This window comes from Pinus tabuliformis, chromosome 6, assembly GCF_031772625.1.
Source record: "Pinus tabuliformis cultivar Carrire ecotype Pingquan chromosome 6, CPIR1, whole genome shotgun sequence".
NCBI lineage: Eukaryota > Viridiplantae > Streptophyta > Pinopsida > Pinales > Pinaceae > Pinus > Pinus tabuliformis.
This window is the reverse complement of record NC_142292.1, coordinates 812364421-812383767: the sequence shown is the minus strand read 5'-3', so window position 1 is coordinate 812383767 and position 19347 is coordinate 812364421. Positions and strand designations below refer to the sequence as shown.

The window sequence follows — 19347 nt, the reverse complement described above, 5'->3', positions numbered from 1 at the left end:
TGGTGAAATTCCTATCAGAACTCAACATATAAAGGTGTGGATGAAAAAGGGTGACAATATACTCAGGGGAGTAAATCCTTTGCCCCTTTTCATTGAAAAGAAGAGGTGGGTTTCAAGTGAAGCCAAAAATATGAGATGCAAGGAGCAGAAGGAGATCACTGAAGTAATGCATCTAGATGATTAAGGGAAGACTATTTCTTTTTGTTGCTGGTGTGCTACTATTGTATAATCATATGACCATATGTTGATTTGAAATATGTTGCTTCTAAGAATAAGTGCGGTAGACATAGGCTAGTGGTGTTGTTGCTGCATATTAATGTTGATTCTAAGAATAAGTGCGATAGACATAGGCTAGTGGTGTTGTTGTTGCATATTAATGTTGCTTGATTGATCAAAGTTTATGTTCCAGGTATGATGAGTTGTAGGATTGTTGTGTTGCTTCCAAACTATCACATTAACAATTGGTAACAAATTTATGAAGAGAACAAACATTGGTGAGAAGATTAAACAATGATTAGTTGTAGATTCTTAATGCTAAAGGAGGAGCATGATCACAGGGGGAGAATACCCAATTAACGATTGGTATCAAAGGTATTAACAATTGCTATCCATATTGTTTGTAGGAGATTGTCATGAGAGTTGAGCATAATCAAGTTGTTGAGTTTATGGCCGAGTGAGATTGTCAGTCCAAGTGTGTATGTATGGTGTTGTAGGTTTGAGAGAGTATTGATTTATATTCTAATATTTATGTTGGGTCAAAATTTATATGTTAATGTAGGTAGGAGCCTAGTGTCCTTAGGGTTTTGGTCAATGTAAAGTATCGTGTTGAGATGATGTATTGATGTATGGCTAAGAAAAGGTGTTGGTGAGTCAGAGTATGTTGTCACTAGTTGGTATATGATTGAGAAGCCCTTGTAGAAGCACATTGTTTGTGTTAGTCATGCATAGGAGATATGTTTGTTGAAGCTAGAGGTCATGTCCATGAGTCCAAATGTAGAGCAACACAATTATAAATGTAAACTTGACTGAGACTTGGACCAACAGGCATGAATGTGCTCTTGGCTCATTGATACACAGGTGGATGTTGTCTTAAAATTCCTAGTAAGTGGTGGTTGAATATCTATGGTAGAGATTAGAAGTGATTGCTCACTTTTCTCTCAGCTAAATCTTCTCCACAGGACAAAATGCGATTGTTTAGATCAAAATAGATATAGCTAAAGCAATCAACATGAGAAGCTTAAAGGTCCGCAAAATCAGAATGATAGGGGGAGATTAGTTGTAGGGTGAGTACCATTGCCATTGATGTGTTGATTTGACTGGTGAAATGCAGTTTTCCAGTAAATAAAAGGAGAGAGATAGGTGCATACATAAATTCACAAGGTTACATATATGCTAGACTTGACCAAACACTTGTTGGTTGAAAGTGTTTCCCCTTTCCATTGATGTCGACAGGGGAGAGAAAGTGCAAAACATTATGTTGGTAATAAGAAGGGAGGGATACTAGGTGAAATGATGAGACCAAATATGGCAATGCTCAAATCAGCTTTGGCCATCAATGGAACTCTCTTATTTAGTAACAATGTCTTTAGTGTTGTCACCAATGAGTAAAGGGGGGATTGTTAGAAAGTGTTGTCTTTGATGTCAAACACATTGTTGTCAAAAGCATTCATGTCAAAGGAGTTGATGTCAAAGGTGTTGTCATTAGATGACTAAGCTCATCAAGAATGTTTGAAATGTGATGTCTTTGATGTCAAAGGTAGTATCAGGGAGATTGTTAGAAAGTGTAGTTATTGTGGATTGATAAGCATGTCAAAGGAGTGGCAAAGCTCATATGTATGAAAGCAGATTAGTGAAACAATGTTTTTTTTGGAGCAACATATTCAAATCAATTTCTGCCTCAGGACATTAGCCCAGAAGTTATTGGCAATGGTGCAGTTGGATAGTGCTTGTAAAGAGCTTTCCAACGATATGCTGAAGTCTGAAAAAGGCTTCATGGATCAAAAGATATGGTCAGTCAAAGTTGCAGTTTAAAAGTCAAAATTTGCAAGGATAAAATTGTAGTGAACCTACTACACTCTAGAGGTGGTGACATTTTGGCATTCTGCCAAGGTTAGTGGAGTGGACAATATATTGAGCAATTAATTAAAGCCGTAGATTGAGTGGAGAAGAGTCTGATTTGATAGTGCAGATCATATCGAGTGACAAACTAGTGGGATGTTTAACAACAAACCTCCACCCGAAATGATTTGATGGTAGAGGAAAGTGCGATTAGATGACTTAGATTGCATTTAGGTGACGAACTTGCACAGGTTTCAAACACCTGAAGGGTGATCTGGAACTGTGACGTGGCTTTGATAGATGGCATGGGCCAACAAGGATGAAGCAACAAACTGGTGGAGCTAAGGTGGAGGACAACGTCAAAAGCTGACTCAGCGCAAGACACGTGGCATGTCCGGATGTAGCAGGTAGCATAATGCCCAAGTTGGTGACAGAAAAAACTCTTCATCTTGCTATGATCCTTTTTCTTCTTCTCTCCTTGAGAACTTGGCTCACCACCACCTCTGCACTTTTTTCGCTTGGACTTAGTACCCTTTGTTGGCTTCAGGGAAATTTTCCTCATCTTCCTCACTTTTAATACAAGATCTAGCGTGAGCTTGTCTGTGAATCTCCTCTTGGACACAATCACCCAACAACCTCTCCTTATTTGGAAAGTGCTCTCATACACATTTTCCATATGTGAATGCTTGCCACGACTTGGTGAGGCCCAATAGAGAAAAATTCACCAAATCTTTATATGGAACTGTCTCACCCACACCAGAAAACTCTTCCTTTACCTTGGAAAACTTGGCGAGTTAAGGAACCACCGAGTTTGACTTGCACATTTTAGTGCTCGTACTAGCTTTCTGGTCTCGCTTGAAACCTGATTAAAACCAATTATGGTAGCCCACATTTCTTTGGCTTTCTTCTTCCTAGTCTGGTGAAGGATAATGTGGTCTTTGACTCCTTCTAGGATAATCCTTCTTGGCTTGGCATCCATCTTATTATTATGAGCCAATTGCTGAGGATCTGACAGTGCAGCTGTCACATTAGCAACAAATTCCCAATTCACTTGTTCATCCAACACCATTGCTATCCTTTCACACCACGGACAGAAGTTGGACGCACTGTCTAATCTAATTTCAAATTTGAGACCCTAATATGCCACACTACCAAAATCAAACTGTTGAATACAAATAACACTAGTAGAATCAATGCACGCTGCTCAAAAATCTAACGACCAAATTGATTTGAGAACTTGCTCCCTACGAATCACAAAAATTGCTCTCAAAGATAAAATTTGTGCTTGGTCTTTAATCATAAACTAAGCTCTGATACCATGTTAGATTTCCTTAAGACCCATTAGAGTGATTTGTAATTTTCTAGGTGTAAAACCCCAGAAATATGAACAAGTGATATTCTGGAAACTTAAATCACAAACACATTGAGTTTTCTAACATGCACAATGAAATATGAATCAGAAGATGAACACATCAACACGTAAAACACAAGATATACCCAGGAAATCCCAACTCCTGGGAAAACCTGCAACACTGTGTGTATTTTATTATTCTTTTGCAACAAAAGTTTTTCTTTTGAAAATTACAAAGGAGAAACTTCCCAGTTTATGACAAGTAATATGCTTGTCCACTCTCCAGCTAAATCGGTTCACTGCTTGTGCATGGGATCTGCGAAACTCCTGTGCAGACCAACAATTCGATCCACTTGTACGAATAGACCTCTGGCTTGGCCCTCACTCGATTTTAATTTTTCTCTACTTGGATGCTGGGTTCTACAATCTGCTGAAACCATTGCTCTTCCTTTGTTTACCATCTTGTGCTCAATTGACTTACCACCAACACACTCTATCTCCTCTAATAATTTCGACCTGAAGACTAATCTCCTTCTCAATGTTTGAGATTAAATCGTGATCAATGGATGATATATAATCATAAGTTAACTTAGGAACTTTTACTTTTTCCGAAGTCTAACTTTAGGAAATGGTTAAATAAATTAATATTTAGCTAAAGTGCAGTCTTCTGTGTTCTTCTAGTCTAGTCTTAACACCTAGACAAACATAACACTTCTCTACTCCAATCAACAAGAAACTTCTAGAGAAGATCAATTAGAGAGAATAAAGGGGTTGTTATGTGGGGGATCTATTGTTTCATACCAAAGTGGGGCACTTTGACTCTTGATCACAATTGCACCTATGTTGCAAGTAGACTGTGCAATGAGGCTGTTACGAAATCATCTGTCACATCACATGCTCCACTACCCATAAGGTCAGATTTGTTGTCATCCAGTACGACCAATGCCCATCCCTCATGAACATCTTCTAAAGTCATGAATGGTCTTTTTAATGACTACTTGAGCTAGAATTATATGAACCTAGGGAAAAGCCATACACAGTCACCTAGGTTACTGGCAAAGAATAGATTTTATGGCCTTCATAGAGATTTGGAGCACTGTTGACAAGATCCAGGTCCATGGTTCAAGCTGTATATTCCTATTGCTGGACCTATATGAAAAAGACTCACTAAAACATTTGAAATATTACTAAACCAAAGTGACATGTGGTAAACTTCTCTGTCATTTTGCATGTCAATTAGGCTACTATAGCAGACATCAACCTTTGTGTTATAATTTTTATTCAGCACTAGTATAACTTATTTGCAGAATATTCAAAATAAATTCTTGCTATCTAAAACATGTCACGAGGAAAAACACACATTATATGGTATTTAAATTTGGTAGTTATTTAATTTCTTTATTTCTAGATGCATACACTTGTTTCTTATTAGTGTGTGTACCATTGTGATATGTGATAGAGGTCATTGCCTACATGCTTCATTTTTCATGTTTAGCAGGGAAGGCAAAAGACATCCTCACGATTGGGGACACATCCTCATTGGTCATTTTAAGATTATATTCTTTAGCTTTTTAGGTCCACTTCATTATGTTGTTGTCACCCACCTTTGGTGGAGAGTATCTTTTTCCTACTTGCAACAACTATGGTGCGATGTATTGGGTGTCAAACTGCACTTCAAAAGTGATCATATATGGAAGACACATATATGAACATTACATTATGCTTGTAGTCCAAAAGAAGTACATAATCATTGAGTAGTAGTCCAAGTGGGTGTGCTAGTGTTCGCTATGGCAGTTTGACCTTTGCCTTAGAATATGTAGTCATATCAACATATGGATGTTGGAAGTACAAGGTAGGAAATCTACCTTAGCAATACAACTGATAGTGTAATGTAATATCATGATGACAATTCACTAATATTTAGACAGTTGGCAACTGGTGGTTGAATGTCCCCATCAAAGAATGAATAATTCTTGACAATTCTTGCAATGTCAAGGACCAATTTATGTTATTTAGTTGCACAACTTATTGACTTTTATATGGTAGTGTTCTTTCAAAGTGATGTTTTTGCTTGATTCCAAAATTCAGGATAGAGATGTTTGACATATTGGATATTCGCTATATGTAGGTTATAGCAATTGGCAAGGAACGATACACAGTAGGAGAAGCTTTATTTCAACCTTCCATATTGGGAATTGAAGAGTATAGTATTGTTGAGCAACTAATTCGTTGTGCCTCGTGTCTGCCTTACGAGAATCAGAGGCAACTCCTAGAAAATATTGTTCTATGTGGTGGCACACCAAGTATGTCTGGTATGTTATTGGATATTTATCCTTTAGCCATTTTGTATTTTGTTTGTTATATTGAACATTAGTATTAGTAATATTTTCATGTAATAAATATAATTCCAAGCTTCATTCAAAATTGTAATTTGTTATAGAATAAATGTGTACATTTTTCCATTCTAGTGAAAGGAGCTTTGGTGTTAGTAAAATGTAGTATGTTTTGGTTGATTCGAAATGGATGGTCAGTAGTCTAGGGAATTTTGATTGCCTTGTCATATAAGTAGTTGGCACTCCCACTTGCACTTATTCTATTGTAACTTTTTAGTCCCATTAACCTACTTCTATTGTCATTTGTTGGACATTAATAAAATTGTCTTATCTTATCTCTTATATTCACCTAAATTTATGGCAATGATCACATGCCTTCTTCTACCAAGTGCTTCAACCTCATTGTCTTCATTTCCTTTGTTGTGCTTGACCTCAAGGTCATACCCAACGATTTCGAGTTATCTTCTTTACCTCACACTCAAATATGGTTGGGTGAATAAGTATTTGACAATGTTGTGGTTAGTTCTAGATTTGAATGTTTGGACTCTTCTACCCACAAGATAATGTGTTAGCATATTCAAAGCATGAACAATATCAGCAAGTACCAGAACATTATTAATCTCATCATCCTTGAGCTTGCTTGAGTCATTAAATATGATATGTTTCCATTGCATGAGAAAACCTACAATGCCTTCAGTCCATACTTATGTGCACATGACAATGTTTTCATTTGGGTAAGGCCAAACCTTCTGTAGTATCCAACATACAGTGTTTTGATTCGGCTGCATATGTTGAGTGATATGGCCAAGATTATGTAGCATTTAAAGGTGACACAATACATCCAGAGAAGCTCTGTGGATGGCTGCATTGTCTAGTGGCGAATCTTTGTGGGGGATCTTGTCTTCTCGCAGATTGAAACCATGAGGTGAAGCTTGGGTTTCCATGTATTTCATGGTTCTTTGCCCAATGAGCTCCACTATCCCTAAGCATTGTACTCTTATGTTTACTGTTTGCTCCTCGAGCTACTAGGTTTTCTATGTAGATTCTCTAAAATTGTGTTCAACCGATCATTCTTTGCACAGCCATTCGTACATCTACATGACACTAATGGAGGTTTCACTGTCAAGATATTTTATGAACTTCAAGATTCTCTGACTCTTTGGAGTAAGCTATACCTTGGTCAAGACTCAAAACACAAAATATATACTACTTGTGGATGCAGTGTGGTATGGAAAAACTATCAAAGGTTATACATCGTGCAATGTATGTTGGTGAAATGAAAATTATGGTTATATACTATACTAATAGTCCTATCAAATCCTAAGAAAGCATTTCAGTGGATTTCCTAGGTGGACAAATGAAGACTAGTCATGGACATAATTATGTTCTTCTTGTTAATGATGGTTTTAGCAAATGGGAATAGTTATGCTATTCTGCAAGATTGTAACAAGACAGCAAGCAGCAAAGTTATTCCTCAGTAATTTTTGAGTAGGTTAGGGATTATTCATCTACGTCATATTTGATGGAGATTCTTGAGCCTCTTCTGGATCTTCATGGAGACTTTGTTAAAAAGACTTATCTTTGTCCATCCATAGATCTTTGTGCAGTTAAAGATTGTATTTTGGAGTTTATTGCAGCTATTACAAGGGTATAATAAATAAACATTCCATGACACTTTCTGAAGGTGTGTGAGACGAAGATTGCTACAAGAATGGAATTTGTGAATTGACCGAGGTATACTCATTCGAGAGATATTTATGTTATCTTACACAAAGACCTTTGACTGAGCTTTTCAAACATTGAGGTTCATAAAAAGCATGCAAAAATGGAGCGAGTGAAATTTGTTACGTTTTTTGAGAAGATACAATAACTACATAAGCTGATGTAAGAAGTCTTGCAGATGTCACAAGCAGGGTATTTGAAGAGGCACAAGAAGCATCAGATAACAGGCAATTTTGGAGAGATTTAGTAAGGGACAAGTGGCATTGTAACATCACTATACATTTTTGTTTGAAACTTGAAAGGTAAGGAGACAGATTGTAAACATATCCTACTAACCACTCAACAACTCCATTGCTCTATCTTGCATTCAAGTAATTATTCCACTAATTACTAAATCATTCCATTTTGGAACCCTATGTGGTATCAAAAGGTTTTGCAATTTTCGAGCCTTTTTCCTTCTCTTGAATTCTCCTTTGACCTTTGCATTTCTGATCTACTGAAGGTTGTTGGCAATCATCATTTGAAGCTTTTGCATGAACAAAAAGCTTGAGAAATGTGTTTTCTGTTTGTGTCCTGTTTTCAAAGGCTATGTTACAAACCATTTTGTGTCCTCTCCTTTTTCGATTTATTTTTTCTTCTTGTACAATTTTTATTAATGAACATTTTTTTGTATGTGTATGCCATTTTATGCATTTTGGTCATATTCTAGTGGAAAATATGATTCATTTTCAAATGTGCAGAATCAATCCTCTGCCTTTACTGTTATGAGAGATTTTAACCAAAGAAACCGAAGAATTGTAAGAACTTGCAAAATCCTTACAGCTGTGTAGTTGCATAGATGCATTTATTCTCCTATTCTACCCATTTTACACTGAAATACTCTACGATATCTACAGAATTGATTTGTTCAAAGGCTTCTTCCAAGTGCAGGAGTTAGACATCCTTTTACTATTGGTCAAACAAAGACAATATAATAAATTCCCAGTTGTTCAGCAGGAGGAACAGGGACAAGAATTGGTAGAGCAGCAATAATGATTGTTGGAAATGTGCCAGCAACTTGTAGAGAAAACAGAACAATTGGTCGAGTAGAGGCATTAACAAAATAAGTTTGAAGTGAAGTGATGTCCATGTTTCGGCAGTTGATGGTTACCCAAAAAAAACCCAACAAAAACAACTGCAACAACACCAATTTGTGCATGCTGTCTTATTAATCACCTGAAAGCTATCTGATATGTGCCACGGTGAAGGATGTGTCTGTCAAGCAGCCAAGAACATTAACATGAATATAAACTGTGGCAGAATAATCATTAATTGAAACTTCTATAAATAAATATTACAATTAGTAATTAAAGTTGATAGTGTCAACAACTATCAAACCATAGAAAGGGATGAATAACTACTAATGCAAGCTAACTAATCCTAATAAATGCTTAAACAACCAACTAGTTGCTAAGCTTGAAAATACTTAACTAATTATGTTAATTTTTAGGGCTAGATTGTTCTTTTCTGTAGATAATTACATTTTTATACTTTTTCAATATTTTCACATTACATTCACCCTATAACATCATATCATCATTAGCAGTTATGTAGAGAGAACAAAAAACATCAACAATGAAGTGGAACAGTGAGGAACAATAGACGAAAAACATGCACAATAGAGACACCAGGATTTAGGTCAGAGACCAGGGCAAAATCCGGGAAAAGCCAACCAGATTCTTTTTAATTAGATTATTATCAAATGTCCAGCCAAAAAAGATACAATGTACAGATATCATGAGACGTCAATCACATTATGCCACCTAGGGCCAATCTAGCAGCAGACCATATCATTCTGTCATATTTCATCGTTGCTATCAGAGAGGTTCTACCATCATCCTCATCGAGATAAACCATACATCATTAATACTGCCATCCGTAGCTGTCATTATGGATGTGAACACACATTCATATTAATGTCACTGCCTTATCATGATCAATGCTATAAATTAAGATCACTGCCATACTGTCATGTCAAAGTTACAGCTATCTGAAAGGTTACAGTCATATGCCTCCACGGGGGCTTCATTCAATGAATCTCTGACATATCACACGCGTTCGTGACATACTAAACAATACTCTTAATTTGACTACATATTGGAAAATACCTCCAAAAATCACATTATTTAACCCCCTACCAATACAGACCTAATACACCTTCCCAATTTAAAAAACCCATACTTTCATTAGATATTGTAGGTATCCATTTTTTCATTAACATTTTTATACCCCTTTGTATTTTTTCATTAACTTTGAGCTCCATTTCTTATACTGACCAATATAAAAACCCTTTACTCATTATATGTTCAATATATTATGTCATTTTTTCCTCAATATATATTCTCCAATATGAAACCATGTGGTATGGTATTTCTCCCCTAGTGAAACCCCCGTGTATGCATCCAAGTCACAGTCATGTAAATGACTTTAAGTCACTGTCATAAATGTTTCCGAGCCACTGTCATGTTATTATCAATATTTTCACAAGCATAGGTATGGCTGTCATGTAAATCATGACAGTGACATAGATCACTTTCTAACTGTCATATAGATCACTGTAATATGTCAAGTGCACTGTCTTACTGTCAACAAGATCACTGCTTCACTGTCAACAAGGTCACTGCTTCACTGTCAACCTATAAGAATCAATTACTGTTACGAGGATTGTTTATACATCATTGAGTCATATCATATACATCACTGTAAACAGCCATATATTCATAGGTCATCATCATAGAACAAGGTCAATATAAATCATTGTCATGTCTTATAGTCATATAGATCACTGCTTTTCATGTCGCTAAAATCACAGTGATATAGAATGAGCCATTGTGAAGAATGCAAACCACAAAATAGAAATCGAGCCATGAGCTACAAAGATAATCAATAGCAAATGCGAGGCATGGGTAACAATGCGAACCACAAAGTATAAGATGTGAGCTATAGAGTTATAGACCGAGTTACAAAGTACATGATGCGAGTTGTTGAGTTATAGAGTGAGCCAGATGCGAGCCTCATAATTGATGTGATCCATTGTTAACTAATGTGAGTCACTATGAACTTATGCGAGCCATTGTGAATCTTATTCAAACCACAAGTAACATAAGTGTGCCTCTGTCAACCAATGCGAGCTATAGGATAGTCAAAGCGGGTCACAAGAATGTAATGCGATGCCCAGAAATCCAAGCCACAAAGCAAGGCATAGAGCAAGCCATACTTTTCTGTAAAGCGAGACATAAAGCGAGCCGTACTTCACTGTAATGCAGGCCATAAAGCGAGACATAGAAAGATAGATGTGAGCCTTAGAGGTATATTGCGAGCTGCCTCAAAGAGAGCATACACAAACCTCAGATCAGATCGAATCATGTGCATTTGGAGAACAAAATAGGCTCAATTTATAGTTGATGCCATCTACGAAGGGTCATGACCCTTGGGCAAGCTGACATGAAATGTCAGGAGGCCGACTTGTAATATCTAGGAAGGAAAACTCAAATTCAATTTCTTCTTAACATTATTAAATATATTTTTCCAAATAATTGCTTTCCCAAATTGTTATCAAATAATAATAATAATATCTCTCTTTTATGCAATTGAATTTTCCTTTTGACCAATATAAATCCTTTTTGGGGCAAGATAGGCTTTCCTTTGTGTCTTTGGGCTTTCCTTGGGGCAATAGGGTTTCTCATGGGAAATTCGTCCCATAGCTGCTTAAATTTTAACAAATTAGTCTACTTTACTCTTGTCATTCATCCTTGTTTACATGGAGAGGAACCTCTCGTATGACGAAATGTGTTGCTATTGAATTTGGAAAGACATCAAAGAACAATGAAACACGAATAAATAATAAATATTATATCGTATCAGAGATACATGACGACTTACTTGGGCATTTGTAACAATGTGATGGTTCTTGTCAAGCACAACTCTCCTACCAAACTTTTTGTGTTTCGTGTTTTGTCTTTGTTAGTCTACCACATATTCCCACTGTGCATGTAAAAGAGTGTTGCTACATGTCATCATAGCAATGTTGTCATACTTTTCATAGCCTTGTTGTTATCCCTCTTTGGTTTGTCAATTGTATAATATGCATTACAACACGGAATCATGGAAGGCTTTGGATACTGAGAATTATAACAGGGAAGCATGATGTCCATTGGCTTGAGCAATTCATTGTTGCTAAATTTGTTATGAGGTTGCAATTATGGTGTTGATGAGGACAAGGACACAATGTTGGGGTGGGTTGTAATTAACCTTTTTAAAATTGGCAACTAGGGCCAAATTCCACCTTGGGACAACTCATTTGATGGAGATATAAAAAATTACATCATGAGGATGAAATTTGATATAAAAATCATCTAATTTGGACAAATAGAAGTATGTTTTTGAATTTATGCCCACACATGTGCAAATTGTTCAGGGCGGCCACATCATCATGTAGGCTCATGAAGCCCAATGGTCGTGTCACTTCACCCTCATTGACTTGTATAAATACAAGTGACCTCTCACCTCATTTGGCATCATCATCACTCACACATTCGTACAAATATTGGGCATTCTCTCTCTCTCACACGTGTGGCACAAAGAGGTCGAATTTCTGGACAAAATTCCAAGGCCGAAAATTTCAGGAGTTGACCAAATTTGACTAGCGTTGACTAGGGACTTTCCCAAATTGTTATCAAATAATAATAATATTTGTGATGGTTCTTGTCAAGCACAACTCTCTTACCAAACTTTTTGTGTTTCAGGTTTTGTCTTTGTTAGTCTACCACATATTCCCATTGTGCATGTAAAAGAGTGTTGCTACATGTCATCATAACAATGTTGTCATACTCTTCATAACCTTGTCATTATCCCTCTTTGGTTTGTCAACTGTATAATATGCATTACAACAGGGAATCATGGAAGGCTTTGGATATTGAGAATTATAACAGGGAAGCATGATGTCCATTGGCTTGAGCAATTCATTGTTGCTAAATTTGTTATGAGGTTGCGATTATGGTGTTGATGAGGACAACGACACAATGTTAGAGTGGGTTGTAATTAACCTTTGTTAAAATTGGCAACTAGGGCCAAATTCCACCTTGGGACAACTCATTTGATGTAGATAATGATTGCATTAAATTGCTCTTTTTGAGAGGATGAAATTTGATATAAAGATCATCTAATTTGGACAAACAAAGGTATGTTTTTGAATTTATGCCCACATGTGCAAATTGTTTAGGTTAGCGAAATCATCATGTAGGCTCATGAAGCCCAATGGTCGTGTCACTTCACCCTCATTGACTTGTATAAATACAAGTGACCTCTCACCTCATTTGGCATCATCATCACTCACACATTCTTCTCTCTCCTTCTCTCATTGGTTCATAAAAATATTGGGCATTCTCTCTCTCACACTTGTGGCACAAGGAGGTTGAATTTCTAAACAAAATTGCAGGGCCGAAAATTTCAGGAGTTGACCAAGTTTGACTAGCATTGACCAGGGACTTTTTGACTAGTTTTGGCTACGATTTTCAGAGGATTATTTTTGTTTCTCTAGGTTGCATTGTTCGACACAAAAATATAGAAAATCTAGGCACTTTGACTAGTGTTGACTTTAGGGTTGATTGCAACTTTGATTGGACTTTGAAGGACTGTTTTGGGTTGACTTTGACCAAAAAGGAAGGCCAAATTTGACTCGATTTGATCGAGCTCCAAGTGGATTGTTTGACTACTGCATTGACCATTGACTTCTTGGTTAGGGATGATTTGACTGTTGTTGACTGAGAAGCAATATTGCAGATTTTACAGCATTGTTTTGTCTTTGATATGCCAAGTCAATTTTGACTTTTGTACTCTCTCTCTTCTGAACATTTGATATAATAATAAGAAGAATTGTTCAAAGGGTTTTCCCCACATTGGGGTTTTTCCTTGGCATCCGCCAAATTTGGTGTCCTCTTGTCTTGGCTTCTCTTTTGATTTTATTTTATGTTTTATCTGCAGTTACTATTAATGTGATTTGTGGTTAATGTGATTGCTATTGGAAACTAATTTGGAAATTTTCATTTGGTTGCTTAAAAGTACATTGAGGTAATTGTGCTAAGCACAGAACATACCATTGTTATCTAAATTTAATATGGTATCAAAGCACAGGTGAAGACAAAGCCCAAGCAAGAGAGAGAAAAACAATCACAAAGAAAGATATATTGGACAAATTTCAATGACTTCTTCATCCTACTTCAATTCAAGACTGAGGATAAGCTCAATGACAAATTTGACTGTCATGCATGGAATATGACTTTGGAGCTAACTTTGGAGTAGCATGAAGTATTGGACTATGTGCAGGGAAAAGTGGTGTAGCCTCCTTCGAATACACCAGCTGCTCCGAACCAAAGAAAATAAAATTTTGGTTGACTCTATTCCAAAGCATTTGGTTGCCTATATTTCTGATTTGGGAACTTCTAAGGAGATATATGATAAGTTGGTTGGGATGTTTAAAGCCTTGTTTTAAGAAACAGTTGTTTCGAAACCGAAACGGCCTGGTTGATTCGTTTCACTAGCAAGAAGAGTGACCCGGCCATGGAAACGGTCCGGTTGGCCGAGTCATGGGTGACTCGGCCAACCCGATCGTTTTCGTTATGACTCGGCCGAGTCACAAAGGAACGGCCCAAGCACACGTAAACAACAAAAAATATAATTTTTTAATGGATTTTTTAATTGTTTTTTATTTGGTTTGGACCCCAAACAGTTATATGAATATGATAAATGATTTTTGGGGTCCATTCCCCCTCCCAAACCCTATTTAACACACCCAAGTGCTCTCATTCACTCACAACAGTCTTATGCATTTGAGTGAGATTCTTCTTTGAGAGTTAGTGAGCAGTTCTTGAGCTTGTTTTGGAGCAGCAGTGAGGAGTCTTGGAGGAGCACCGTAGCTGGAGTGAGGAGCTTCTTGGGCAGCCATTTGGAGCAGCATTGAGGAGCTGATTCTTGGAGCAAGCTTGAGGAGGCAGTTTGTGCCTGGAGGTATTTTTTTCCACCTCTATAAATCTGTTTTTGCTTAGTAAATTTTAGGTGCATATCCAGAAAGCTTAGAGAGTGTTTTTTTTCAAATAAATGAACATTGAATCAATGTTTTTTTTTTTTTCATTTTCAGATTGATTGCTTTCATTTCCTAGTCAAAAAATGGCACCTAGAGCAAGAGATCTTGCTTGGGCATATGTTGAAATGGTTGATAGTCAAATGCAATGCAAATTTTGCCATAGGAAAATTAAGGAAGGTCCTGGGGGCATTCATAGGCTGAAACAACACTTGGCAGGGATTAGAGGCCAAATTACCCCATGTACCTCACCAGAAATTGGGGAGATTAGAAAGAATTTGTTGGCCAGCTTTGAGAAATTTAAAGAAGATAAGGCTAGGCAAAAAGACATATAGGCTGAAATTGGGAGGAAGAGGGAGATACAAAAAATGATGGCTACCAACCCCCACTATGATTTTGAGGGTTCTTCCTCTATCCCTCAAACTGAGGCATCCAACCCTTTCCGATATGTTCCTCCCTCTTTTGGTTCTGTTCAAGATAAGGGAAAGGGTAGAATGAATTTGAAAAAGGGTGATGTGACTATCAAAAGTTATTTCACTCCCTCCTCTCCATCAGATGCACATGGTCCTGAAGTTAGTAAAACTCAAATGCAGCCCACTTTAGATGACCATTGGAAGAAAGAATTGAGGGAGACTGCTTGTGATTGCATAGCTAGATGGTGGTATGATGTTGATATCCCCTTTAATGTTGCTCGTTCACCATATTATGAGCCTATGTTTGATGCCATACATGCTGCTGGAAAAGGCTTCAAAGGCCCTACTATGCATGAGCTAAGGGGGTTTTGTTTGCAGAAAGAAATTCAATCCATTAATGAGTATTTGCAAGAGTTCAGGGACTCATGGGCAAGAACAGGGTGTACCATCATGTCAGATGGATGGACTGATCAAAGAAACCGTACCATCATAAACTTTCTTGTCTTCTGCCCACAGGGAACCATGTTTTTAAAATCAGTTGATGCATCTAATAAGATAAAAGATGGCCACTTGTTGTTTCAGCTATTGGATCAGGTTGTTGAGGAGCTGGGGGTGGCTAATGTTGTTCAAATCATCACAAATAATGCCTCTAACTATGTTCTTGCTGGTAAACTGTTAGAGGAAAAACACAAGACCATCTTTTGGACCCCATGCGCTGCACATTGCATAGACCTCATGCTTGAGGATATTGGAAAATTAGATTGGGTCAAAAACACTATAGATCATGCCAAAAGCATAACAAAATTTATCTACAATCATACATTGGTTTTGAGCCTCATGAGGAAACACACTGGGGGCAATGATATTATTAGACCTGCCATCACTAGATTTGCTACACATTTTTTGACATTGCAATCTATGCTTTCCCAACATAGAAACTTGCAAAAGATGTTTTCCAGTGATGAATGGAATCAAAGCAATTGGTCTAACAAACCAGAAGGCAAAGAATTGAAAAGGAAAGTCCATGAAGAAACTTTTTGGAGAAAGGCAGCAGAGATTGTGAAGCTTGCTAAGCCACTAGTTAAGGTGTTGCGGTTGGTGGATGGGGAAAGGTTGGCTATGGGCTTCATTTATGAGGCTATGGATCAAGCAAAGGAGCAAATAAAGACGGTATACAAGGATAGAGTGGCAAAGTATGGGCCCATTTGGGCAATCATTGATGAAAGATGGAGCAATCAACTCCATCGCCCTATACATGCAGCTGGGTATTTTTTGAACCCATGGTATCATTATAAAGCTAAGGAGTCAGGAGCTTTGAGGGGGGAGGTCAGAGATGGACTGGTTGATTGCATTGAACGCATGATCCCATTAGAGTCTGATCAGCTGGAGATACACCGACAGGCCAATATCTTCAGCAATGCAGCAGGTACCTTTGGTAAGAACCTAGCAAAGATTGCAAGAGAAGCAGATGAGCCAGGTAAACAAAAATTTCAATTTTCAAATTCTTAATAGTTTTACTTTTTTTTTTAAGTTTGTTAAATCGTTTATAATTTGAAAGTTAGATATAATTTGTAATTTTGTTGAGCTAACTCATTACACTCCTATGTTTTTTGCAGCACAATGGTGGGAGGCCTTTGGTGGCCATTGTCCTGAATTGCAAAGATTTGCAATTCGTATTTTGAGTCAAACTTGCAGTGCATCTGGGTGTGAGCGCAATTGGGTTGTCTTTGAGAGGATTCACACGAAGAAGAGAAACCGTTTGGATCAAAAACGGTTAAATGATCTAGTTTTTGTCCAATACAACCTTCGGCTCAAACGAAACCATTTGCTGAACAAAAGACCTGATTCAGATCCCATTGTGTTGGAAGACATTGATCCAACATCAGATTGGGTAGTGGAGAGTTGTCCAGCAAAGTTTGATCCTGATGAGGATCTTGATTTAGATTTAGATCTGGAGACATCAGTTGAACTTGAACATGTTGTTCAACTTCAGCCTATTCAGTTGAATGCAGATCCCAATCCACCAGCCTCAGTCTCACAGCCAGCAAGGACTCTAGTTGTAGGTGCTTCCTCTGCTCAGCCACGACAGAAGCGCAACCGCATATCTACTCTATCTCAGCTTGCATCTGCTGCAGTTGCACAACCTGCTAATGGTACCACTTCTACAGTTGCAGTTGGGGATGATGATGATGAGGAGGAGCCATGGGGACCCCTGTCTGACTCTGATGATGATGATCCAGAGATTGATCGACATGATCTTGGCTCCTCTGACAGTAGCTACTAGCCAGTAGTACTGTAGTACTAGTATTGGAGTCTGGTCACCGTCACAGTTTACTTTTGTTGTCGAGGCCATTTCTAACCTCCTTGGTTATGTGTTTTTTGTTTTGAGTCTTCGATCATGTATGACAGTTGACTATGTATTGCCATTGGGTACCATTTTGATATAATGGATTGGTTCATGAGCCTACTTTGATCATATGTTGTCTTCCATCTATATTATAATGCTGTGTGTTTGGAAACATGAATGAAAATCTTTAAAATTATGTTTTTTTATAAAAAAAATAAATATTTAATGTATTTTTTACAACGACAGAGTCATTGAAATCAAGCCGACCGAGTCATTACCGTTTCGAAGTCGGAGTCGGAGTCGATCCTTGGCCGAGTCGGGGTCGGAGTCGGAGTCTTAAAACATTGGTTTAAAGTGAACAATGCAAATCAAATCTTCTTTCTCAAAAACAAGTTGAAGGACATCATGATGCATAAAGGGGAGTCTATCCAATCCTATTTCATAAAGACCACAAAATCAAGAATGACTTTCTATCCATTAGAAAAGTTTTTGTTGACAGGGAGCTCACTGTCATTGCACTTGGGGGTTTTTCAAGAGCATGGGATGTGTTTAACACCACCATTCTCAACAATGACATGATTCCTAGTTTCGATGAATTATTGCCTAGATGCACTAAAGAGGAGACAAGAATGATGGAAAGAGACAAACCTTCAAATGGAAATGAACGCACTTCTTTCTGTGCTCATGCAAAGAAGAAAACTAATGGTGGTCCAAGGAGACAGGGTCAAGGGTTCAAGCAGGGATTCAAAGAAGGAAGAAAAGGAAGGTGCTTCAATTGTAATAGGTTCGACCACGATGCTAGAGAGTGTCCTCACAAGAAGAATTCTCTAAGGGATGATGACAACAACAACAACAACAAAGGCAATGATGTCTGGGATGTGGTGCCTAGACCAAAGGACAAGTCTGTAGTCACCTCAAAATGGCTATACAAAATCAAACTTGGAGCAGATGGGAGTGTAAGAAATACAAGGCCAGGTTCATTGCTCGAGGCAACTCTCAAAAGAAAGGAGTGGACTATGATGAAATATTTGCAACAGTTTGCTGATATACCACTATTCGACCCATTATTGCTCTTACTGCCACTTAAGGATGGAGCCTACATCAAATGGACATTAAGACTACTTTCTTGCATGGCTCACTTAAGGGGGAAGTCTACTTGGAACAACCTTAGGGGTTCAAAGTACAAGGTCAAAGGACACATGTATGCAGGTTAAAGAAAACCCTCTATGGGTTGAAGTAATCTCCTAGGTCTAGGTATGAAAGGATTGATAGCTATCTTATGAAGCTGGGATTTATGAGGAGAAATTTTGTTCGTAACCTATACTTCAAGGTTCAAAGGGGCATGCCTCTCGTTTTGGTCTTGTTAAAATTGGCAACTGGGGCGAAATTCCACCTTGGGACAACTCATATGATGGAGATAATTATTGCATTGGATTTGTCTTTTCGAGAGGTCCAATTTTGATATAAAGGTCATCTCATTTAGACAAGTAGAAGTGAAATTTTGAATTTATTCTCACATGCATAAATTGTTAAGGTAGACCTCAACTTAATGTAGGCTCAAGAAGCCCAAAAGATGTGTCCTTTCACCCTCATCGAATTGTATAAATAGGAGTGACCTCTCTCCTCATTTGGACATCACTCACTCATCATTTCTTCTCTCTTAATCATATTGGTTTGTACATCTTGGGGATCATCTCTCTCTTTCTCACACGTGGATGAAGGACGAATTTTTTGGATAGAGTGCAAGCCAAAAATTTCAGAGTTTCAAGATAACGTTGACCAACGTTGACCATAGGGTTATTGACCAAATTTGATTCTGTTTCTGAGGGCAGAAGTTTGATCTCCTTAGGCCACATTTCTGGGCACAAAAATCGAGGTTTTCTGGGCATGTTGATCAATGTTGACTGTTGTTTGACCACAAAAAATCACAACATATTTTCTCTCTCTTTTGACCTAGTTTGATCGAGCTGTTTTGGGTTGCATTTGACCTCTTGTCCAAGTCGAGT

At 37.7% G+C, this 19347-nt stretch overlaps 1 protein-coding gene across 3 annotated transcripts in view; it reads left to right on the top strand.

Moving 5' to 3' along the window:
- Positions 1 to 19347, top strand: part of LOC149261278 (actin-related protein 7-like) — a 318254-nt gene that overhangs the window by 194160 nt on the left and 104747 nt on the right. For all 3 annotated transcript variants that reach the window (XM_089421958.1, XM_089421955.1, XM_089421956.1), the window contains exon 5: positions 5538 to 5721. In XM_089421958.1, the coding sequence (XP_089278084.1) occupies positions 5538 to 5721 (184 nt within the window). The remainder of the gene's footprint in view (positions 1 to 5537; positions 5722 to 19347) is intronic.